Source organism: Nesoenas mayeri (assembly GCF_963082525.1).
Source record: "Nesoenas mayeri genome assembly, chromosome: Z".
NCBI classification, from domain to species: domain Eukaryota; kingdom Metazoa; phylum Chordata; class Aves; order Columbiformes; family Columbidae; genus Nesoenas; species Nesoenas mayeri.
In genome coordinates, this window is record NC_137542.1 from 27431408 (window position 1) to 27457498 (window position 26091).

Genomic DNA, 26091 nt, shown 5'->3' on the forward strand with positions numbered 1-26091 from the left:
TATAAACATTAATGAGGTCACCCCTCGGTCTCTTCTCCAAGCTAAAGAGACCCAGCTCCCTCAGCCTTTCCTCGAAAGGGAGATGCTCCACTCCCTTAATCCTCTTTGTTGCCCTGCACTGGACTCTCTCCAGCAGTTCCCTGTCCTTCTTGAACTAAGGGACCCAGAAAGAGGCAATTCAGAAACTTTGTGGGAATACCAGACTAGTTTATGCAAGGGTGGCAGCCACTTACAGCGGTTGAAGCTCGCAGTTGAGCATGCTTTCATTGAAGTCAGTCGTTACTGGACCCAGATTACAATCACGAGGCCCGTGCTGGCAGAGTTATGTGATGACACCGGCTGCAAGCCTTTACCGAATAGTGTACCCAGACCTGCAAACGAACAGAGGCCGTTTCCCAGCCTCCTGCAATCGCTGGGTCCCAAGAACCGACGGGCAAATGCGGTGCCTGCGCTGTGCCCCTCTGCACTTGCTGCGGTTCCAGTGGAGGGCAGGAGCGGCTGTTGAATAATGCATAGATCATGAATAATTAATCAGCTCAGCCGCCCAGAACGCCACATCCCATTGGTCAGTGGTCCACTAGTGAGTGTGCTGGAGCTGCACGCCAATTGGCCGTAGCCGCACTTCAGGGGCGGGGGGGCGAATCCTAAAGTCGTAATTGGTTGCTCGCTCTAGCCATTATTTCGCATTGATTGCGCGCGTTGGGGGTGGGTGGCCGGCCGGCTGGCTTCGGGGGTGCGCGGAGCCCCGCAGCGCGATTGGCTGCCGTGGCGCGGCGAAGGGCCGGGCAGCGGCCATGGTGCGGCGGGCTGGGTGGTGCTGAGCCGGAGTGGGCGCCGGAGCCTGAGCCGGCGCGAGGCAGTTCGTGCGCCGCTCTCCTCCGCTGCTGCGCCTTGGTTCGGCTCCTGCCGCCGCCGCCTCCGCAGCGCCGGCGGCGCGCGGGGGGCAGTCGGCCGCGGCGATGATGAAGGGGACGGTGGGCAGCTCGGTGGCGGCCGTCATGCAGGAGAGCTTCGGTTGCGCCGTCGCCAACCGCTTCTACCAGCTCCTGGACGACGAGTCGGACCCCTTCGACATCCTCCGCGAGGCCGAGCGCCGCCAGCAGCAGCGCAAGAGGCACGACGAGGCGGCGGCCGCCGGGAGAGCCGGTCCCAGCGGCAGGGCGGGCGGCGGCAAGAGGGAGTCCCAGAAAGAGTGCAAGCAGCCCGGGAGCTCTCCCGCGCGCGGCGGACCGCCGCAGCCCGGTAGGCCGGCGGCGCCTCCTTAGCGGGGCTCGGTGTGGGGCGGTGGCGCATCAGCGGGCGCCGGGGGAGGCTCAGGGCTGGCGGGCCCGCGGGAGGGGGAGCGGCGCGGCAGCCGGTTCCCTGAGCAGTGCGGTCCCGGCGGTGCCGCTGCGGGCAGTCCCGGCCGCAGCGCCGTGTGTCTCGCCGCTGGCAGGCGCTTGCCGGTACAGGGTGAGCGCAAGTCTGAGGAAGCCCCGTTTGCTGCCCGTCCTTGTGTCGCTGTGGCTGCGTGCCCACCTGCGAGTCCCGCTGGAGAAACAAGTGGCAGCCGGGCCGGCTCTGCGCGTGGCCGCGCCGGGCACGCTCTCCACACGCGCGCTGCCCCAGCTCCCTCAGCGCCCTGGGGCGGCTCCGGGAGGGAAACGGGCCTTCAGACGAGTAAACGAACGCTTCGGAAATAATCCCGAGAGGCGAATGGAAGATCGTTAACTCTTCCACTGCAGCGTCTGTAGTTTTTATGCTGGTTTTGCGTCCATGTCGATGCATCTTGTGGCTTCTCACCCTGGCTGTTTTCTGTCGGTGTCTGATGCTCCCAGGCTTGCTTTCTTGGTACCTGTGAATTTTCTGGTACTTTAGCTTCTTCAGGGTTATAACGTGTCCGAAAATCTGTGCTTAGTTTGCTTTAAGCTTGAGCTGATGCCCAAACCTGATTTCCTGGGTGAACTCTTTAACACGGTGTTCAGGAATGGTCTAGGTTGTTTGTCAGCTGCTAGGTTTTGATACTAAATTTTGCTTGGGGGAATAGGGAGCCAGTTGGCTCTTATATCAGAATGTCTGGCACGGTCCTCTTTGCAGCTGAAGGCTTTGCTGGGCTATAGCTCCTTCCATTTGGAGGCATTTTTGTGAGAATGATTGTTGTTACTTACACAGTATTGTCTCTTGAGAGCAGGCTGTCAGTTTGTAAATATTGAGAACCTCTGCACAGAAGAGTCTAGTTTTGCACTCGTGATCTGTAAATTCCTGTTCTCCTGCAGCATACCATGAAGCTTAACACAATAACTGTTCTTAAGATATCTTCTTCATGTAGTAAAGCCTACATACTTTAACTGAACCGAGTGTTTTAATGCCCTAGAAAAAGGTGTGGCCTTTCAGTCAGGGTTATTGTTCCATTAAGTTGTTGCCAGTGCTGCCAATTCCATTCCTTAGAGTCTTACACTGCTCTGACAGTGATTATTTGACCTTGTGGAGCAGAGAATCTTTGAAGTATGCACTAGTTAATTAGCCTCTTTGTAGAAGGTGATCTTAACAAGTTGTCACTATCCCTTTTGACAGTTGTATGAAACTCATCTTTTGCTGTTCCTCTGTGGTTGTTATGTGACTTTGTCAGAGGTCTCTGCCTGTAAGACCAATACTTTAGTAAAGGATACTGTACTCTGGTTATTGACAGAAAGCGAAGGTGCCTGTTCAGTCATCAGCAGAGTCTGAAGTCTTGATGTAGAAGTTCTTGAACAAGACCTGGTGGTTATCAGGACTGTGGAACCATGTGAGCAGCATCCTACTTGTCTATAGATATCTTAAGCATACAGATTCTGAGTGTAATTCAGTGGTAATACACAGCGACCCTGTGGAGTGTCTTTGCCTATTTTCTGCTGCCTTGATATTAAGAAACCCAGTTTCTTGCATGGAGACATCAGGCACATGCATCTTGTTTTAATTTCCTGCTAATTTAAAATGGAGAAAAGACTGCTGGTTTATAGTAGCCTTTGTGCAAGTGAGTTAACATCTATCTTAAGAAGAGTTACTTGGTCTGAGAAACGCTGCACTTAAATAAAGTGGCTACCTTGCATTTTGTGTGCATTGCGCGTTTATGTCTTGGCCTTCTTGTAAGGACTGTAAATGTGTAGTGCTCAGGATGCTAAACCAGAGAGTTGAGACTTGGTCCTACCTGTGGGTAGCTGACAAATATAAAGCAATTGGTGGATTTAGGGAAAAATATTTTCTGGTAACAGAGGGGTCAGCATTTTATTTGTATTTATACAGGATTAAACCATAATAATTCTTGATACAATAAAAGATACACAGGGCTATCAGCTTAATGGTTAAGAAGGAGTAACCACTTGGAAGCGTCTTCCTACCGGCTCAGTTTGGTGTAAAGCTGCTAGTGATGGACAGATTGCTAGAAGAGTATAGCTCTGCTTGGGGGAATAAATAGTAACGATTAAAATTACTTAATTATAAAACTAATGACTAAACTTACATTTAAGAAAAAAAAAAAAGAAAGAAAGAAACAAAGCACAGACACAAAAAACAAAACCCACGCAAAAAAACCCAACAACAACAAACTTAAGCATTTTGTGTCCAGCCTATCTTAGTGTTCTGGTGGTGGTGGGTTTTTTCTCCACCCCCCCACCCCGATTTTGGGCATAACTCCTTCTAATTTAATTTAACTATTTAAGAATTAAACACCATAAAGCAGCATCTAGACCCATACGCACAACTGAATCAGATTCTGATATTATGGTTGAAATGACAAATTCGGTCTCTATTGCACTAGTATTCATAGAATAATCACAAAACAGCTAAGGTTGGAAAGGACCTTGAAGGATTGTCTGGTCTAATGTTTCCTGGAAGAGGCGGCAAAGAAGAGATCATCCATCACCCTGTCCAATTGCATCTTGAAAACCTCCAGTGATGGGGACTCCACCATGTCCCTGGGTGGGTTGTTCCAGTGAATGATTCTTTCTGATACTGAAATGAAACCTCATCCAAGTTGTACCTGTTGCCCCTTGTCTTTTCTATATGGCTCCTTGTGAAGAAAGAGCCTCCTTCAGCTTTGTAGCTGCCCTTCAGGTACTGGAATGTTGTGATGAGGTCCCGAGTCTTCTCCAGGGAGAAGAGACCTATCTCCTTCAGTCTTTCCTCATAGGGTAGCCTTCTAAGAGGCTTGTTGCAAGATAATTCAGTACTTTGACCTTTAGACTCCAAACTAGTTCTTATCAATTGACACAACTGTTAGGAGACTATTTTTTAATCTTTTTTTAAGGAGAAAACAGATTTCATAGCATAACAAAACCTACAATTTTGACCTTAATGATGTATTTTTTCCTCTTTTACTGACTGTGCTGTTTCGTGATTCTTAGACTGTATGCTGAGGATTTGGGTAAAGGCTGTCTGTAGGTATTACAGCTCTTATAATTGTACCACTTAATGTTAACTCAGTTCATTCTTAGCACAGTGGTCAAACTGCATTTGCCAGCTCTTTATTCAAAAGGCTCAGTTGCAGAGCTTGCATTCTTTACCAGTCCAGGCAAATTAAATTTGTTGATCATGCAGTATTAAGCTCCGTTCTGTTGAAATCTCTAAACCTTTGTTGCTAATACCTCGAAAAGGTTTTCTTCTTTCATGTATATTGATGACTCATGTAACATTTAGGTGTAGTTCCTGAATACTACATGTTCATTTGAGTTTTTAGCTACGGTTTTAAGTTAACTTGGCATGGAATGATTCTTGGGAATCTTACCTTATACTGACTATTTTCTTATTTTTGAGTAACTTATTCCGATATTATTCTTTTAGCTGTATAGTCATAAAGATTGTTCAGAGGAAAGCAGCAATAGGCATTGCTGTAATTGAGTACTGGCACACATGAAAACAAAATACCACAGAATACAGTCTGTGTCTTTTTTTTTCTTCTACTTGGGAGAAGAGACCACCACCTTCCATGCTACAGCCTCCTTTCAGGTAGTTGCAGACAGCCATAAGGTCTCCCCTTAGCCTCCTCTTCTCCCACTTAAACAGCCTCAGTTCCCTCAGCTGCTCCTCGTAAGGAAGCCTACAGTGCGGTGGGGCTGGGAGGCAGGCTGGGCACAGTGGCCGGGATGCCCTGTGGGGCAGACAGCAGAGTGGTGGGCAATCCCTTCCCAGGGTCATGGTGAAGTTCATTCCTTTGCAAAGCCCTGGGGATGCCCCAGGCATCGGTGCTGAACCCCAAGTGTGCCCCCAGCAGTGCCCTGCAGCTGGCTCCAGCCTGCAGGGACACACATGTGAAGGGGAGGAAATAAGGTTGTGCAGTCTTAAATCTGCCGTACTCTGAAATATAGCAAAATTAGTCCCTGAGAGTGTGAACTGTCTTTTACTATTTCCAGTTACAGCTTTATTTTGAAGGAAGATCAGTTGTCCATGTATAGGTGTTACCATGTAACTGAGATGTCAATGAAGTAGTGTCTTTGTGTGCAGCCATAGTTAATGACAGAAATTGTTGAATTAGTGCAGTGTTTCTCCACTTGCCCTCATTCCAGACCAACTGGAACAGTATTCCTGTTTGTTTTTTGTAGTTACTTCAATTCCTCTGAACTCCACTTAAATTGTTTCTTGTGGCTCAATTTTTTTCATTTAAAAATTAGCTGTTAAGCAGAAAGCAGAGGAAAGAAGGATCTCTTGGAACATGTGGAAAGAGACATCTGAATTTAGCACCAGTGGCTGTACTGCTGTTAGCCTGAAACAAACAAACAAAAAATCACAGTTTAAATTTTTTATTTTCTATGTAGGTAGGTGGGAAGTCTGTGCTAAAGGAACTGTGAGCGGGGTAAGTAACTGAAGTTTGCTGGTACAGGTTTATTTATCCCAGTAAAAGAACTGCAGGGCAGTGACACTAATTATATCCTGTAAATGAGCTATAAAATGGCAGAGGAAATTCACTGTCACCAAGTGTAAAGTAGTGTATGCTTGAGAACATGAATTGAGGTGGGGGGCAGTGTTGCAAGCTATACTGCAACATGAAAGGTTTTGCTAATCCAAACTTTGCAGTTCATGAAAGAGATCTTGGAGTCATTTGGACTACTACGAGTGGAACAGCAAGTCTATTTCCAGTTGCCATCTGGAAAAGAAGCAGTGTTGACAATTACTGAGGTAGCACTGTCAAGACTAGAAATTGAATTATTATGCCTTTGAAGGAATCTCATCTTCCCGCATCTTGAAATGTGTCCGTTCCTTTGGTCACCTCAAAGATACTAAAACTAGAAAAAGCATACATCTTGGGAGAAATGTGAATTAAGGTTTTTGTTTTGAGAGGAGGTGTCTGAGGATACAAAAGAAGTGTATATAGAACTGCAACTGAGACTTGGAGAAGGGAAAGAATATTGGTTGTTTCTTATTTTACAGAAATAAAGGGATATAATTTCAGGCAGATTTTGTGAAATAAGGAGAAATTATGCTTTTTCTACGGAGACTGTAATTGACCTGTGGCATTTCTTGCTATAAGGTGATGCTGATGTATCAGTGCATGTATCTATTCACACAGCAGTTTGTGTAAAGACATGGCAGCCCATCTCTGGATCTGTCCAGTATAAGTCGATGCTTACAGTCTTCGATTCAGAAAACCTTTAAGGGTAGATTGCCAGATGGAAGGTATTTTGTTGTTACTTTTTTGTTTCTTCAAATACATGCTACAAGACATAAAAGTCTTTCATCTGGCTACTATGGTTGCTTTAATGTTCATCCCAACTGAATCAGTTGCGCAGTTTGCCTTTGCCCAATTGCCATATGTGCTACTTGGGCAAAATAGAAATAAGTTTTGGTTTGGGACTTCTTCATCCCAGACTGCATTTGTGGAAGTGAAGTATTGATGGAGCTGTCTCAGTGGGTCTGAGTGTCGCCCATTTGGATGGATTGGTTTCAGGCTTGTGGGAATTCATAAAACACAATGATGTAGCCTTGACAGCAGAATTTTTGGGTCACAATACGAGGGTTTTGTGCTCTTTACAGCAGTAACCTTCCTCAGCCTGTGAATATGCACGCATGCCAGCGGCCGCTCTCACCTGTCATGCTCATTACAGGAGGGAATGGGGGGAACAGAGCAAGATTTCTGCTCTAGCTTGTAGTCACTGATTGCAGTTGCAAGCTGGGCTCCTTGTGGTTTTTGTCTAAAGTCAAAGTTTCCTGCACAAAACAACATATTCTCTCTTAAAAAATAAAAACTAAAAGAAGGTGAGAGCATGCTGTCTTGGCAAGAGCCAGTGAAGAGCCCACAAAACCTAGACAAGCAGAAGTCCTACTTGTTTGAGGACAGGTGATATGGGTAGAGCAGCTTGGTGATAGCTAGGCAATACCACTACAAAGGCAGCTAGGTTTTGCTGCATTGTTTGAAATCTGTCTGTTAACACATAGATATGCAGTGTCTGGGAACCCAGGCAATGCTAGTTTTAAAAGTATGATTTCTGCTTTCCCAGCTGAGAATTCTGTGATATATTCAAAACACTTTCTAGAAGGTCTTCCTATCTAAATGCTGCAGTATAAACAAAACTGATAGTGAAATACTATTGTGGGAAAAATGAGAACTACTTAAGTATGTTAAGTCTGTATAATGTAGAGTTTTAACAGTGGCTTGTAAAACTGGGGTTTTTTTTTCTTTAGCAATGTCTAATTCTATAACCTGGTAATTTTAATATTTAGAGATGTCTTTATAATAATATCTCAGCTGCTGCTTGTGAAAAAAAGCTGGGTCTGTTGAAACAGTTTAGGCATCAGATTTCTTTTCTGATTCCTCAGTTTAGAAAGTAAAGTGACAGGTAACTCAGCCGACAGACGGGGCTGCTGCAGTAACCACTGTGGGGAGGTGGAGGTGAGGTGGGGAATGGTGGGCAGCGTCTTCAGCTGAATACAGATTACAAAAAAACACCTGAAAGAGAGGTTAAACTTGGTAACTAGGAAAGAGTGATCTTGAGTTTTCAGCACAATGTTTTTAAGACCTCAGGAAGATGATCCACAAAATGCCAGAGCTTTTTCTGTCGTTTTGAAGGAAACCTTCATACAGATTCATACATGCAAACAAGCAGACAAGAGATATACTTGTAGTTAATGAGCGTTCAAAGTGTAGCCCAGTTATTTTTAACTGAAAGTTATTATGGCAGTGCTACACAAGACTGCTTCTGTTATGGTTTGGTGTGGTGTGTTTGTATTTCCTCCCCTTCCCTGCCTCCAAGAGTAGGAGGCTCTTAAGTTACTTAACAATGAGTCTGCATTGGGAAGAACATATGGTAGAGGATGAGAATCTGATAGTTTATGCTATCTTTGCTGCCAAGGTTTGATTTAGTTTGCCTCTATATGTAGGGCTGAAAGATGTGCTGGTGTTGGTGACCTGTTTGTAAATCAGTTCAAGATTCTGCCCTGAGGGTGACTTCGCTTATTAGAGAGGTGAGTTGCTTCATACTGTGGATTACCAGTGGTGCCTCTCTGCCAAACCAGTTTAAAATGTTTTTATGCAGGTAGCCAGTGCCACAAATAATCTTTGAAATGTTTAAAATCCATTTCCAGTAGCTATATCCACCTGTTGGAATCAAAATGAGATAGCCTTGGACAGAAATCAGAGTAGAACTGACTGCTTTGTTGAGCACGGTCAGTGCTAGTGGTGTTTAATACACTGACATATTTGGCAAGACTTGTTTTGAAGTACTTTTAAATGTACTTAAGTGTACAGAGACCATCTTATTTTAAAATGACGTGTGCATGTTCATTTTTTAACATTGCTTTACTAGTTCTACGGACCTCTTTGAATACAAAAGTGAAATTGAGGCTAATACTAAATATGGAGGAAAAGTGGTTTCTGACTGCTGCATTGTTGCCAAGTTAATCTGTTTAGAATAACTGATTCTGCTGATAGCCAGTGAGAGGATCAAAAATAAATAAAAAGGCACTCTTCTATTGCACTTGCACATCCAGATGCAAATAAGATAAGTAAAAATGAAGTCAGAAATGAGTAGTCATTTTTTTCCATAGCACGATCCCAGTATGGAATTAACACTTGTATAGTAGGTGGCGTAGTAGACATGTACGTAGAGCAGACCCATTTCCCAACAGCATGTACAATTCTGTATTCTTTACAATTTTGCTCTTTATTAAAGCATCCTGGTTTGAAAAGCTTACTCAAACTGATTTCAAAAGTTGTCCATTATCCAGAGGTCACATCATGATTTTGGGCATGTAAATATGCTTGCAGCTCTAGGGATTGAACATTTCCAAATCTTGAGAAGAGACAATTACTAGAATGTATTGTATCAAGTGGTTTGTAGTGTAAAGAAAACCAAAGCTAGAGTTGCTGCTGCAGCACAAATAAAAGTCTCTGTTGTGTACAGATAGGACTGTCCTAACTACATAACAAAAAATTTTGTTTACCACCCTTTGATGTTATTCACCAAGAGGATAGTTATTTTACATTTTCTTTTTAAAGATTATGTTACAGACTTCATGCTTGCCACCTAAGCTTTGATCAGAGATCCTCTTATATGAGCATTTCTATGGAGCTATTAGTTACTTTACCTGTTAATATTGTAACATAGCATAGGTTTTTTTCTTTTTACGAGCTAGCAACAGAGGCACAGTAGCCAGGACAGTCACTTGTCTATTAACCTGAGTTCCGTAACTTGCCTAGAGTTTCACAGGTGCTTCTTGTGGAAAGAACATCTTGCTTTTGTTGGTCTCAGAGCAGTGTTTCTGTAGTTTCTTGCCTAATGGACTTAAACTAACACCTTTTTCAGGCAATAGTGTAACTGTAGGGGCCTAGCAGACAGAAGGCTTGCTTTCTTCTGGAGAACTTTGCCCTAAATAGAGCATAGAATTTGGGAAAATGGGAAAGGAAGTATATAGTGAATGTTATGCTACGTGTATATAGGTTGAGTGGAAAACCTCAGTTTATTCTCTCTTCTAATACACAATTTCTCTGCATTCACTCTGCCCAGCCTGTTCCTCCTTAATCCTGACAATGGTCAAACAAAACCCTCAAAAGCTTTAATGTGTTTTATGTTGGAATATGTTGACATTTTTGCATCAACTAGTGGTATTGGAATCTTTGTACTTACTGCCTGGGTTTCTTCTGCTTAGACTCAGGGACTTGTAGTGTTGGTGAATGACGTTCTCCTCCGTACAACAGTAATAGTAGGAGGTGACTCCATTCTGGTTGTTAGATACCGTAGCTGTGAGCTTAGACGTGCAGTCTCAGATGTCTAAATTCATTTCATCTGGCAAGAGATGTCTCATGACTGGCAACTAATGCCTCTCTCTAATGGTTCTCTTCTTTCTTCCACCTTTGTTGCTTCTGCATCCATCCTGCAATTCATGTTTTCCTTTGAAGCTTCTCTGCCTTGTCCTCTAGTACACTAGCAAGATCTTTGAGAGAACATGAGAGAAACCATTTTTGTTCTCCATTTCGGTGACTTAGTGTGAGCAAAATGAGATTTTTCTTCAGCGTGTTTTTTTTTTTTTTTCCTGTGAATATCTGAGCTGTGTCAACCCCTGTAGTATTTTTACTTGAGGCAGGTTCATCAATACAGAAGGGAAAGTAAGTAGATGTCTTTAAAACAGTGTCTGACAACATTAACTCTAAGTGCTTTTAATATTTTGGTGGACTTGGTATTGCAGACGGTGAAGCAGAAGACTATAAGCTGTAATCAACTCAGTCAGTAGTTTTGCAACTGCAATTGATTTATTATTAACCTGTTCATAATCTATATTTGTGTGTATACATAGGCCAGAAGCAAGCACCTAAGCGGGGAGAACAGCAAGGATTCAGTAACAGAGGAGCAGATGTGAAACAAGACAAAACTGAATGGAGACCATCTTTCAGGGAATACCGCTCCTATGAAACAGAAAGACAAGTGGAATTGGCAGTGGAAAGGTATGTATCATATAGGGAGAAGTAAGGTGCCTCACAGAACATGTGCACAGAGATGGAAAGGGGACGACTTAACCTTCTTAAAATAGATCTAGACGTGACTGGAAGACATGATTGCATTATTAGTGTGTAGACTTGTTGCAGGACGACTTAGTTTGCTTAGCTGTAATTTCAGCTTCCTCACAGATTGATTTGGAGTTTTGTTAAATGTTAGAAGAGTAAGGCAAAACTGAAAAGTTAAAGATCTGAAAACATAACCCCTAGTCTGCAATGTAAATGTTCATTTCTGAGCTTGCATGCCAAGCTTTGCAGAATATGTGGTACACGTTCCAAGTTAAGTGAGTGTTACTGTTCAAACTGAAAATAAACTTTTGTCATACTATTTATTGCTTGGTGAATGCATAGCAATGTTGCTTTTTTTATAAGTACTAGAAAATTCCACTTTAACTTGTAACACTTGAGAGTGTGGCTGTTCTTACTTTACAGAACAGTGGTTGGTATTTAACAAGTTCCCTGAAACTTTAAGCAGTTGCGTATAAACCTGGAGTTAGGCAGTGATGCTATTCTCTAATAAAGTTGCTGAAGATGTGACAGTCTGATAGTGTTTTATGTTCAGTTTATGTCCATTTTTAATGCAAAACTAATACAACTGTACCATGTGTTGTGTAAAGACGCACTCTAAAAATTGTACCGTGTTATCATTTACTGATGTCTCTCACAGCTGCACAAATGCAACCATATGCTTTTTTCTCTTTTTTAACTGTTTTGTGGGAACCAAAATCTGACTAGAATTCTTGTTTTTAGACCAAGTGAAATATTAGACTGTGAAAGGCCAATAAGAGGCCGTGGCAGAGGAAGAGGTGGATTGCGAGGTAGAGGAAGAGGTGGTGGAATACAGAGAAGTTTTGATGGCTTTGACCAAAGAGGAAAATGGGAATCTGAAAGACAGAGTGAGAGTGATAAAATGTAAGTGTTCTGTATGCTGCTTCTTACTTGGTGTACCAGTAAACAATAGTCATAATGGCAGTAATGTTTCTTAGTATTCTGTTCCCTTCTATATCCAAGTTTCCTGGCAAAAAGTTAGTACTGATTTTAGTTTCAAGTCGCAATGAAAAAAATAAACCTCTTAAACTCACAGAACCCTCTTTCTTTCTCTAGAGGGATGAAAGTAGATGATAAAGGGTGGAGGTGGAGTTCACAACTGCAGAACGGTTAAAGATGACACAAGATACAACATGTACTAGTGCCCACCATAGATCATCATTTTACATGGCTCACCTTAGATCTTAATTTTCTGTTCGCCAGTTGTGTGTTCATTCTGAGCTTTATAAGGCTTGCTTTCTATTAATTGTTATACTGAACATAGTTTTATGTTTTTCTGAACTCACCTTCTTCATAGTGGTGAGATTTATTTGTAGCAAAGGCATGGCGATATTTCTTCAGTTAAGACTGCCAAAATCTTTTGATTGGGGCCAGTTTGTCTTTTAACTGAGATGTTACAATTTTTCTCAGTAGGTGAGTCAGTGGAACTTTGGTATTTAATAGCACTGCTACTAAATGCTGATTAAAAGATGGAAGCTCTGTTAGTGGACTTAAAATCCACTATCTTTTTCTCAAGTTTTATTTATAATTTCAAAATTGCAAAGCTGTAATACAATTCAGTGTGGCTCTGGAGGTAATATTTAGCTGGCTCTGCCAGTGAAGTGCACAGTAACAATATGTAGTGGCTTATTAATTAGATTTAAAAAAATGGGAGTGTTCAATTCTGTATTTCTCTTATAGGTCTCTGTTCAGACTTGCAAAAACTCACTGAAAATGTTGACTTTTGTTCATTCTTTGCACCCAGCAATATGCCACTTTTTTCCAGCAGCTTTTGTTCTCATATGCATATAGAACTCTTTATTTGATGGCTGATAAAGAGCAGAGAAAAGGCAGCACTTTGAGCTTGGAGCAAATATTTTTGATCATGTACATATTCTTAACACAAAATTGTTTTAAAAACAAAATTTCATTTTTAAACCTTAGATCGTGGATTTGGGCCATTTGGCTAAAAGGTTGAAAAATACAGCCTTGATGGCTTCTAATTTGGAGGGCTTGATATGCCAAGTTCTTTGGAAAGGCTGTACTAATATCTGTCTCTTCTGTAATATTTAATACTAAAACCAAAAGATTGGTTAGTTACTTTGGCTTTCAAAGCAAAGGATCAGCTAGATTAACATAGTTCTGAGCTGACAGCAGAAAGTCACTGACCAAAAGCACAAAACTGGCTTCTGTGGGATGTCAGGGAAGGTTGTATGAACTTCATAAAGTACAAGAAAATTAAGATCCCTTATATTCTCCCTAATTAATTTTTGTTAGTTCAGTAGCATCAGAACTTACAATATAAACATGAGATATCAATGATTTCTTGTCATGTGGTGCCTGTGGTAGAACTGACATTAAACTGGAGTTACGTAAACAATGATGCTTAATGATGCATCAAAGCTAGAAGGTGTTAATGTTAAATATGTGTGCCTGCCAGTGGAATGAAAGCATGCTATTGCTCTCAAATGACAGTGGACCAGTGTTCATGTTACAGAAAATACAAACTTGGAGTATGAAGTGTAATGTTTTAATAGCTGAAAAGGAACAAAAAGGCAAACCTAAACATCAGTGATATACTAATCAAGTACTGGTATTAGTATTCATGATTGAGTTATTTTGTCTTCATGCACGCTTTTCACTCTTTTTTATTAAAAGTACATAGAAGTTGAATTTTCCTAATACTTCTTATTTTGTTAGTTGCTTAACTACTCACTTAGTAGATCTATTTTCTGCTTATGATCTTAGAGCTTTTCTCCTCTACTTTCTCCCCTCCAGAGGAACTCTGGAAAAAAATAATCAATGTATTGATCTGCAAGGTTTTTTTCCAATGTGACCCATTAAGACTTGGTGGATTGTTTGTGTTGTGTGTTTTTACTTTGTTTTTTTTACAGTTTTAGTGGGATGGAGCAGACTACTCCTTTGGAAGAGACTGCAGAAACAGCTGAGCAGACAGGGACATCTGAAGGAGAGCCTCTGAACAAGTATAGTCTGACTAAAATATTTTCTTTATAAATGCAAAGAAAACAATTGACTGTTATTGATCTACTTGTATAGGAGGCACACTTGAAATATGAACTGTTAAGTTATGCTAATGCACATATTTAAAAATAGAAAAGCTTTGTCTATATTTGTGAATCAAGAAAATGCATCACTGACTAAAGCTTGGTTTATGCAACTACAGATTGCATTTATTTGCCAAGTGATGCTTATATTCCTAAGATCTGCTGATAATTTAAGGAGGAGCTACATATTGTCTGTTACCTATTTAACTTGGCTAATTTGTAGAAAACTTTAAAAAGCAGGGTAGTTTTTATGAGAAAAATATTCAAGGTGCCTATGCAATCATGCAAACACAATTAAAACACACGAAGATAGAATTCTCTTAAGTCAGTATCCATCAATCGCTAATAATGATGCAGTTGTCATCTCTTCATGAAGAACCTCTGCAGAACTTGAAAAATTTGCTGGAATTGGTCTTGCAGTGACCCTTAGAAGTAAGGAGGGAGAAACTGCCTCTTGTCTTCTAACCTTCATTCTTATCAGTGTCCAGTGAGAACTTACTTCACAGGAAATAAACACTGACTTAAGAAAAAGTAACTAGACAATCTTGTCTAAGTTAGAGACTTTAAAGAATAATCAGATACCATATGGTGAATATCTTCTAATGAGTGAAAGACAATCAGTTCAGTACGTCAGCCTTCTCTTTTGTTGCCATGAAGTCTTCTTTACCTAGAGATGCAGGTCCAGGTATTAGTGGCTATGGTTAATTTCTTAACTATAAATCTACCTGGGACTACAAAACCTATTCTATATGTTCAGGTTGTATAACCCTGTAAGAAATTGAGTTGGTATAGCTTGGATTTCTTGGATTTCTTTTCGTTTTGAACTAGCTCTCAATATATAGCCAGAGGTGAGTATACATGGGGAAATCTCTCTCTGAAATGGAGTGACTGTGACTGGATTTCAAGAAAACTGTTTCTAGACTAACTTGAATCAGATGGGTAGTGTGGATAAACTGTCAAGAATGCATTGTATTAGCTAAACAGGAAAGCAGTTATTCAGCTTTTTTTTATCATCAACTACTGGTACCTTGACTTGTTTCAAGATCTAATTCAAGCTCTTTGTAGATGTGTCCTGACATCAGTTTCTTTTAGAGCGTAAGGCTTGAGAAGTGTATATTTAGTGGCAAAGGCATCTGGTAGAATCTGCTAGTTGTCTTTAGTTATTTTCTCTTTCTCAGAGATGACTAGGTATTTGGTCAGACTGTGGGCCTTTCTGGAGATTTTACTCCTCTTTAGTTTTTTTTAAAAAAGCTTTGTTTAGGAATAGTCCACTGAAATCCATAAGATTAAAAAATGCAAGTAACATGCAATCACAAAATTCTGCATTGTGTGTTCTTTGCGGTGCAGTAAATATTGCCCTGAAGACTCACAAATCTGTATGCAAAACACGAATTACATGTACCTTATTCTACTTACCTCTGAGGGTAGTGTCAATTTGGGGACTGTACTTCATTTTAAAACAGAAGAGAAAGCATTGTGCAAATAGAGCCTAGGTAATCAGAGAGGGTTGTATGGCATAGACCTTAAAAGTGTGGATTTTTTTTCTTGTTTTTTTTAATAATTGAAAGCAAAGCTGGTGCGGTCTGGTTTTCATGCTTTAGGTTTTATTTGAAGGCCTTGTATGCTGTGCTGTTTTGACTAAAAGTGAGTTAATTTTCTTCATGTAGTTAGAAACTATTCTTTTACATAGCTAGCATGGTCATTGTTTGGATTTAGCTTGAGAACAAGAAGATAACACGCTGGGACAGAACTAATATTTTTCTTAGAGTAGCTTTACGGTATCTTTGAGTTGGAATAAAGGCTTATTGTCTGGGAGATCGAGGCCTTGCTGGGCTCTCTGTCTGGAGGTGCGAGGCAGCGGGGAAGGTGGGCATGGATGGGGCAGAGCTTGACTAACACCCAGGCTGATCAGTGAGAGTATTCCATGCCATTGGTGTTGTGCTTTCTATTTAAAGAGAGTTGTTTTTATTATGTCTGAGGAGATGGAGACCCGTCTGGTTGTGCTCCATTTCGGTGAATTTCCATTTGGGACTTTCCTTTAGTTCAGTGGTTTGCCATCCTGCCGTTTTGCAGTGGCTTCTGGGCCTTTCTGCCTTTGTGGCCTTTTCACCCTCTCTGCCCAGGATCAGCTGTTCAGGACCTGGGTGCTCTCTCTTACTGACACCGGCTGCTTGACATGGACGGAGCTCTTGAGGAATGTGTTGAGCATCTTTTATATTTTCAGTTTTATAGATACCAGTAGTAGTAGTGGTATATTGGTATTACTATTTTATTAAACTGTATTTGTCTCAGTCCACGAGTTTCTCCCTTCCCTTTTGATTCTCCCCCTATTTGGGGAGTGGGAGGAGTGAGTGGCTGTCGTGGTTATGATTGCTAGCTTTGGTTAAACCGTGACATATGCTTAGGTTGCTCATGCTCTCTGGAGTTGCTGTCTTCTGGCAGGTAGCATAAAGCAGCAAAAGCTTCTAGCAAGTCTACTTTCTGCTTTCACCACAGCCTCAATACTGACGGTGTAGGGGTGTGTGTTTGCTTAAGGTACTGTTAGGATTGTTCTCATTTTGACTCTTAAATGTGGCAGCTCCAAGGAATCAATTTCTTTTCTACTGCTTTGTTGCAGTTGTGTGCTTGTAAGGAGAGATGGAAAGCTTCAGTTTGTTTCTTCTCCCATTCTCTTTCCTGTTTGAACTGTTTCCATTTAAAAGAAGAGGAAAAGTATTCCTGGAAACCGGTAGTAATCTGTCTGTGGGGAGATAATGTATAGCTTTCTGTTGTGGTACTGGCTAATTTCAATGCAACTCTGCATGGACTTCTGTGGGCTGCTTGGCTTCAGGACGTTGTTGTTCTTGAGCTTCCATTTGCAAAGTATTGCAGGACAAGAGTTTCTTTAATACTTCTATAATATAAATCACGTTATTTCTTTCCATATCTTCAAATTTCTTTGAGTGCACCAACAATATGTCCTAGTAGCATCCCAAACCGCATACTAGTAGCTGGGTTTTTTTGCTGCATGTAGTAAGTATAAAATACACAGCTAGTACAGCAGTATAAGCTTTCCTCACAGCTGCTTGCTGTTGAACTTGTCTTCATAGTCTGAACAATGTAACACGCTTATGTTGACTGGTAATTCAAATTAATAGATTTTTCTTTTTAACCAGTGTGACACTAGTCTATTCAATTCCTATCAAAGGTATTTACAGAGTTAGTGTTTATTATTTGGGGTTTTCTTCCATTTATTCACACAAGACTTTCTTCCTTTTTGGTGGAGCTTTGTATTCTTCTGGTCATTTAATAGGAAGCTTTCAAAATTTGTCTTCACGTTTGCTGAGCTATTTGCCCCTCTCCCTGTTTTTTTGAGTAGTGACTTAAAGCTATCCATAGACCAGACCAGATCTTTCTAAGTATTGGGTTGAGTGCTTTTCTTCTATAGTTAACCTGTACAGTTGTTTGCTTGGTATTCTCATGTTTAACTTTGAATTTTGCTGTAAGTGGTGTTAATGCTCCTGTAAATGATGTTTAGTAGGAAAGATTAATGTAATTGGTTTCTTTATAAAGGCTGAATAAAAATTTGCGTTGTACAGCTGAATAATACAACAAGCTATCTGAAAAAGACCCACTATCATTATTTTTATTGATGTGAAAATGATCAGTAAAAAAACTGAGCTGAATGTCATTCTTTTCCGTTTGCGTTTCTTGTGCATATTGATGTGTTCTTGTAGAGCTGTTCCTGCAAGAAAGGTATGCACATTAAGCAAGGTGTAGCTAGAAGGTTATGGTGATCTGCTGAAAACATGGAAGCAGTAGGAACCATTACTGAGGGCTTCCACTTGGTGTTCTGGTATGTACTTGCACTGTGAATTCAGTTTATCCTGTCCAGAGGCCACACTTAGGTGTCTAGCAATATTTTGTAAGCATGATTGTTGGTGTGCTAAGGAGCTTATTAACCTGATGAATGAAAATAGGCACTAAGCAGTTACTAAAATTTGTAAGGTTAAAAGGTAGAAAGTAATGCAGAGTGTGCACTTTCATGCAGGCTTGATGCACAAAATAACCTGCTACAATCAAGTCTCGGTCTGAAATGTGATGCGCATGTTGCTCTGCTTCACTAATGAGAGGTATTTCCCCTTGGGAGTCTTGGCATCCCAAAATAAATTTGTACTACTAATAACCTAGCAGTTGAAACCATCTTTTGGATTAAAAATCAACCTGTACTTTCCAATTGAGAAAACAAACTTTTGCAGTGTAAATCCACCAGAATTTCCTCTAGCACAGGCATGTGGTTGTTTTTGATAGATGTGTACTTTTGAAAGCAATACCTGTGTTTGCTTTTTTGAGAGATCAAGTTGCTGTTTAGTGAAATGTCCTCATGTTTTCTTATGATCATAAAAATTTAGATCTGAAAGTGGTCTTGCTGACTCAAGGTGTCACTAACCATACCATGACCATGAGCCAGCACTGTGCCCCTGTGGCCAAGAGGGCCAATGGCATCCTGGGGTTTATTAGAAGGGGGGTGGTTAGTACGTCGAGAGAGGTTCTCCTTCCTCTCTACTCGACCCTGGTGAGACCACACCTGGAACATTGTGTCCAGTTCTGGGCCCCTCAGTTCAAGAAGGACAGGGAACTGCTGGAAAGGGTCCAGAGCACGGCAACAAAGATGATGAAGGGAGTGGAGCATCTCCCTGATGAGGAGAGGCTGAGGGAGCTGGGTCTCTTTAGTTTGGAGGAGACTGAGGGATGACCTTATTAGTGTTTATAAATATACAAAGGGTGAGTGTCACGAGGATGGAGCCAGGCTCTTCTCGGTGACGACCAATGGTAGGACAAGGGGTAATGGGTTTAAAGTGGAACACAAGAGGTTCCACTTAAACTTGAGAAGAAACTTCTTCATGGTGAGGGTGCCAGAGCACTGGAACAGGCTGCCCAGGGATGTTGTGGAGTCTCCTTCTCTGGAGACATTCAAAACCCGCCTGGACACATTCCTGTATAACCTCATCTGGGTGTTCCTGCTCCAGCAGGGGGATTGGACTAGATGATCTTTTGAGGTCCCTTCCAATCCCTAGCATTTTATGATTCTGTGATACCTGTGCAACCTCTCATACCTCTGTAGTTGATCTTAATGTCCTACTGATAGAGATTTCAATAACCCTTGATGGTCTTTCTACTTTGAAAGTAGAAACTACTATGTTCTTTTTCTTCTGACTGTCTTGCTTTAACATTGTGGATATGAAAAATTATTTTTTTAGCATTATGTATGTTTCCTCCTCAGCATCTCCTTAAAGACTTCCTGTGTAGATAACATATTTTAGATTTCATAGCTGTCTTGCAGTTGTATTCTGGCCTTTATCTCTGTTTCTACGTAGAAGACATTACTCAGCTGAGACCTTGTTTTGCCCTAGTAGCAGTGACATGTGCCCGGAACAAAACTGTTGATGTATCTCCTTATAAAAGTACACTGTTGCAGAAGGGACAAGGCTATTTATTTAAAGTTCAGCTTGGCTGGGTTACCTCGAATACTCTTGCTCGGTTTGAGGTCCCTCCTTCGAGCTGCCTTCCTTAGTGGTTCTTCTGGTGTTTGGGTGGCTAATGCTTTTTGCCTGAGAGTACGTATTTCTTCTTGTCCTCTGGACTTCCAGGAGATGTTTGCTTTGGTGGTTTGTTTTCAAATCACTTACTTGGTCTGTTCAGCATCTCGCATGACTGGTCATTCTTTCAGTATTCTTGAACACCTGTGCTATTGCCCTTTCCTTTTGCAAGCTTTGTGCCGCAGGAAATGCAGTAAATGTCTTATGTATCACACTGTGGATAACTGCACAGACCTGGCCTTAAGACTCAGCTCAAATGCTTTTTTTCATTTGCAGATTTAAAGATTGACACCTACTTCTCAAGTAACTGTTGCAACCAGTTCTGTATCTTTCTAAGGCTCTTGCCAAGGACTGAAACAGCATCTGCCTAATGGGGTGAAAAATTACGAAGAGAGGAGTTTGATTGTGTCCTGAGACAGCGGCTTAGGAAGAAATTAAACCAATTTAATAGAGCCCCTTTTTGTTAGTTTACTTCCTCTTTTTTTCTTCCTCAGAGTGCTTGCAGCTAGTTTTGTTTTTCCAACATCTGTTCACAAAACTGAAGCTTCAAATAATTGATAAAAAATTTTCTGGCTTCTAACTCTTGAGGACAGCAAACAGAAAAGTTTGGGGTGCAATTGGTTCTTAATGCTCTTACACATGGAACAGTATCTGTTGGTGTTTTTCCAGAGGTAGCTGCATCTTTCACCAGTATCCTTTTTATTTAACTCAGTAAACCAGTTAATTTTTTTCTTAACAGTCCTTCTAATATAGTTTCAGCATTATGGCCATCAGTATGGAGCTACAAGCTGCTTACCGGACTTTTAACTTTTGGTTACTCTAACGGGAATTTTCAAAATACCAGGGCATGAAGGCATGTCAGAGGGTAGGCATAAAGCACGGGACTTTTGCATATTTTTAATTTACTTTTTCTACAAAGCGCATTTAAAACTGTGTTCATCCTAAATCAAAATTAAGGCCTATCTTACTGTTTGATTCTGCTTCTATGTGTCACATGCTGGGTGCTTCAGGAAAATATTGTACAATTTTGACTGCCAAGAAATAGATTGATTCTCTGCAATATCAAGTTGGAAGAGGAAGCAGGCCTGTTCCTATATAGGATACTTCTGAATGCACAGAACACTCCCAACAAATATGTGTGTTCTGATAGGGTTGTTGCACAACTTAAAAAAACCCAAAAAGCACAGTTCACTGGCTGTCATTTGAGTCTTTCCATGATAAATTTCCAACTTGCATCTAACCAACTGTATGTTTATGTCGGAAAAATCATCAGCATTTGATAGAAGACTTGGTGCTGCCATTGAGTGAGGAAAAACTAATCTATAGTTTTCTCACCAGAAGGAATCTAATGAAAGAGTTTTCATGTCAGGGAAATACTCAACCAGCTTTGAACGCTATTGCGGTGTGTAAGGGTTTTGTTTGGGTGAAGAGAGAAATGGTTTCTCAAGTGTCTGGTGGTAATCAGTGCAGCTTTTCCTTAGCATTCTGCTCTTAATGAAAAGGTACACCTGTAGTGTACTCTAATAGCTGCTGGTCCTGGGCAAGTCAGTCTTGGTCAGCATCAGAAAAGTGGCAGCAGAGTAGCCAAGCAGAGAAGAGTGAAGAATCTTTGGTTTTGTCTTACGTATCTTGTCTTACGAATACAGACATAAAGCCCTGGACTTATATCCTTCTAGCTCAAAAATATGCAAGGCATATTCTGATGTATTCCATATGTTTTTCTTGAAAATATGATCATTATTGCACTTTGTGGCAAATTGAAACTGGAGTAGGTTTTATCTGGTTTTGCCAGGTGATACTGTGTCCTTGTGTGCTACTGCATCTGACAAAAGAAATCAAAGCAGCATCTTGTCAAAGTAACAAATGAAATGTTAATAGTTACATAGAAGATCCCATGGTGTGATCATCTTGTCTTTTGGATGACTGAAGGCTGTGCTGAAACATGAATATGTCTTGTATTGTCATCCTTCAGTATGAGTCAATAAAACCATACAACTGTGATGTTTTAAAAGTGCTGCTTGGCATGCTTTTTTTTTTCTTACTATGGCTGTATTTTCCAGGAGTAGACTCACTGTTAAACATTATGCCTGACAATATGCCAGATCAAAAGACAGACTGGTTTTGTCTAGAATCCAAAGTGCCTGAACTTGCAATGAGACTGGATAAATACCAGAACGTACTACAGAAGGCTGGAGACAGCATTTGTTCATATGACTAATTTCAAACAGGCCATAAGTATGTTTTCCAACTTACATTAATGTATAACTCAGACATCAAGTTACTGCGGGGAGTAAGTGAAACTGAGGATAGTAATTTGGTGAGAAACATTCCATATGTTTTGTTTAGTATCCTTACTTTAGAGATTAGTGTTCTTGTTCATCCTGGCATGTTGTAAGCTAATGCTTTTTACTTTACAACTATAAACCTTTAGAGTTGCTGAAGGAGAGCCAATGGAAGAAGTAGTTCAAGAAATGACGTTAGATGAGTGGAAAACTCTTCAGCAACAGAATCGACCAAAGCCTGAATTCAACATCCGGAAGCCAGAATCCACTGTTCCTTCCAAAGCAGTGGTGATTCACAAGTCAAAATATAGTGATGATGTAAGCATTGCCTCAGGAATTCTGTAAACTCTGCTTTATGCCCAGAGTTAGGAAACTGTCTCTGTTCTTTTTCTGCTAGTTTTAGTATAACCCAAACAGACTAGAAGTTTGTATCTAAGCTTTGTTACTGTAATGACATATATGCTGCCCCCAAACTTGCTTTAAACTTACTGTCTGTTCATTTTCTTCTCTCGGCTCATCACTCCTGTTTTGTGTGTAAATACGCAATCTATTAAGTTATTCTACATTACGGCTCAGTCTTAGCAATATAAAGCCTTGTTGCTGCCACCTGTGTAGATCTCTGGTAATGCTGCTAGAGAGACTTGGTTTACTGAACACTTCTTATCCTAACTTTGAATCCCATCTAGCTTACTTGCTGGTATACACTTGTACATATATATTAAACTCAGGTTTTGGTATCTGTTAGTGTGGATACTAACTGTCCTATTTCTCACATGTGCTGGATCCCCGCTTTTATTGTGTACTTAGAATATATGATTCCCCCCCACCCTGTTTTAGAGTCCCACTTCTTAGAAATAACTCTGGAGAGCTTGTTCTGCATGTATGAATGCACATATTATCCTTTGTCTAGTTATAATATAAACATCAAAACTCACAGCTGTTTAAGTCTTAATCAGTTTAGGACATTGAGTGCTTCCAGGGAGAGACACTAATACTGAAGTGGCCTGCATCCTTTTTAGCCTGGCTTTTGGTGCTCACAGTTGTCATTATCCCATCTTCCGTCTCTGAGGGAGATGGTGGTAGGGATGAGGAGAATATCTTTCACAAGCTCTAAAGAAAGTATGCAAGTGTGTGAAGTGTGCATGCAAGTTGCTGTTCTTTTCACCTGTAAAGTTTCTTGGCTGGCAGTATCAAAAGACTTTGTCAAAATGAACATAAAATAAGAGGTACAAGAACTGCATAACATAGACAAGTCAAACCTCTTTGTTAGACATTGTGTAAAGTAAGTGATTCATCACTGTATGAGATGAGTTTACATATGTGTTAACATTACTACAGTGCACATTAAAATTATGGTGGGAAATAGTCTTACATCCACTAACTACTAGGAATACACAGAGTTAAAACAACAGCAGTCTCACAGCTGCAGACAAATAGACTAACAGATCAGGTAGCAGCCAAATACTGTGCTTTGCTATGGCCTTTTGACAATTAGTTGAAGATAATTGCAGAAGTAAGTAGGTTGTGTGATTCTCTAGTCCCTTAGAAAACATTGTAGATTATATTATTTCTGAAAAAGCTCTTCAGTGTTACAGACCTGGTACGGAAGAATTTGTTGCCAGGACTCTGAGCCAACAAAAACTATCCCAGGCATCTGGGAAGATGCAATTGCCTCACCTCTGTTAAAACCCTGTGCAAGTTAAGGCCTGCCTTCGACTCTGGATGTCATCTTGATTTATCTGCTGCTTAGTCTGTTATAAAAGTATGCGTGTGTATATGTACTGGGGAGGGGAGAAGGCTGTACATGGAAGCTATAGGCTTTAACCAGATCTTCTTTTTAGCTGCAAAAAGAGAACTTTGAAGATGATTCTCATATCTTTCGAAGACCAGTGAATGACATAACATCTCAGCTGGATATTAATTTTGGGAGTCTTCCTCGCCCTGGCCGTGGATTAAGAGGAGCACGAGGTGGTCGTGGTCGTGGCAGAATTGTTGAGGAGACAGGACCTCAACCAGAAGTAGTGGTAATGATTTTTGTGGTCTTTATTGTTCGCTTAGGAAGGTTTTTTTTGTAGTTGTTATATGTGTGTCCCACCTCTTTTTGTGTGGAATTATTGATTACTGTAGTGACAGGCTTGTTTCTAATTCCTGCCTCATAGTATGTTGGTCTGGTTATTTTGGGTTCTTGACCCATATCAGGTTACTTAAAATTAGGTATCAGTTCAGGCTCACAACTCTTAACACATAAATTTCAAAAGGTCTTGTTGCTTTGATGGTAACTAGAGGAAAAGATACAGCAAAGATTTGTTTCTGCAATGAGCCTTTATATGAATTTGAAAATAATTAAAATTACTAAAGGCTTGTATCCCTTACAAAAATTTCAGCGTAGTACGGTAATGGCATTTTGATTACTGGGAGTGAGGTAAGTGAATCTGGGATCCTACAGATTAAGACAGAATCCAACAGCATCCTACAGAATGATACAGGTCTTCAATTCAACCATTAAGAAAACTTCCACTGACCTTTTTCTCTTAAAAAAAATGCACTGAAAAATGACATTTTTTTCTTCATACTAACTGAAGGCCTCAGTTTAATTCTGCCTTACTCGTATGAGTGAAATACTTCAAGGTTGTGAACTTACTGTATGATACAGAAGTTATTTGATTACTTTGTTTCATCTGAATGAAAAAGGCACTTTATAATAACGGAGCATAGAGTTTTATACTACAATCCAATACATGCAGTAGCCTTAGGATGTAAAAAGATAGTAATGCTGCTTCTAAAAATGCCAGTATTTTGGGTGAGATTGCTTTACTTGTTCTCTTCATTTCAGGGCTGCAGAACTTGGGATGCTCAGGTCCTTTCCAGGCAGTAGATCAGCATTATAAATATATTCACACTGAAGAAATTATAGGAGTCATAACTTCTGAGATAAATGCATAGCATTTTGTCACAGTTTAATTGCAGGGCGACAATAAACCGCAGCAGATGTTTTATGAACACCCTTCCCCTTTCCCCCCACCTCAGTCTCCCGTCCCTACTAAGGAAAGGCAATAGGAGGGCAAAGAGAGAGAGGACTTGCAAGTTGGAAAAGTGTTAAAAATGTTTTACTGATACTATTAATAAAATAGAGAAAATAATACAAAATATACAAAACCAGTCTTGAAATTCCCCAGCAGCTCAGCACCGGCAGCAGCAGAGCAGGCACCTCGAAGTCCTGGGTTGGATTCTGCAGCAAGCTGGAACTGGATTCAGTCTGTCAGTAGGCCTCAGATCACAGGGACAGCAGGCAGGGTCCTCCCCAGATGTTGGCCATAGTCAAAGAGAGCAAGACCCTCATGATCTCCCACCTTTATATGATGTATGATGTGGATGGGATGGAATACTTAGTTGATCAGTTTTAGTCACCTGTTCTGTTCATTCCTCCTTGCAAATACGTGACATGCATTCTTATCAGTGACCTTGCATTCCATTGCTATGTCTGTTTACAAAAACATATAGCCAACTTCAGAAAAGTGCAGTTACTTAAAAGAACTTAGCTGGAAAGAAAATTCACTAAAAGAGAAACTGGTCTTGTTTTTGACAAAACCAGGACACGTTTCTGTGATAGTGATGGATACAAAGCATTTAACTTGAATAGAAGACCCCTTTTCAGGGTAAAATACATGTACATAGCTGTCAGATGCTTTTGAAATGCATTCATTTTTACAAAGCTTCCTTTCTTTCTTTCTTTATAGGTGCACCTTGTTGCTCCAAATCCTGATGATCCCGAGGATTTTCCAGCCTTAGCTTGAAGAACCTTGATGAAGGGTGGTATTTCAAAGTAGCTTTAGTGTAGCTGTGAGGAGACCAGTTTTATGCTGGTGTGGATAAAAAAAGTCTGTTGCTACTGGAAAAGCTGTTTGGGTGTTTGGTGTGGAATGGTTGTGGCACTGTGCTAGTGGAGTTGGGTTCTGGGGATACTGGTGGGCTGGGATCCTGCCAAAGGTTCCTGTGTCTGCCTCCATTCGTGAAAACTGTGTGAAGGCCTACAGTACTTCACTACAAGTTTTCAAATGAAGTTCAAGAGTACGGTGTTTAGAATGTGTATATAGAGATTATATTAAGTTCTCCATGACACCGTGGTGAAATGTAAACTGTACATTGTAGTTTGCAATTGGGACTCTTATTTCACTATAAATTTGAAAGCTGCTTTCCCT

General features: G+C 40.8%; 1 protein-coding gene across 1 annotated transcript; it reads left to right on the forward strand.

Annotated features, from left to right (window-relative positions):
- Window positions 1-959: 959 nt before the first annotated feature.
- On the forward strand, window positions 960-25686 carry HABP4 (hyaluronan binding protein 4; the record flags this gene model as incomplete). The annotated part of the gene is made up of 7 exons (XM_080362407.1): window positions 960-1242; window positions 10741-10888; window positions 11690-11851; window positions 13867-13950; window positions 22042-22210; window positions 23734-23916; window positions 25630-25686. 7 exons carry the CDS (start codon window positions 960-962, stop codon window positions 25684-25686), a joined length of 1086 nt encoding a protein of 361 aa, XP_080218533.1.
- Between the last annotated feature and the right edge of the window lie 405 nt (window positions 25687-26091).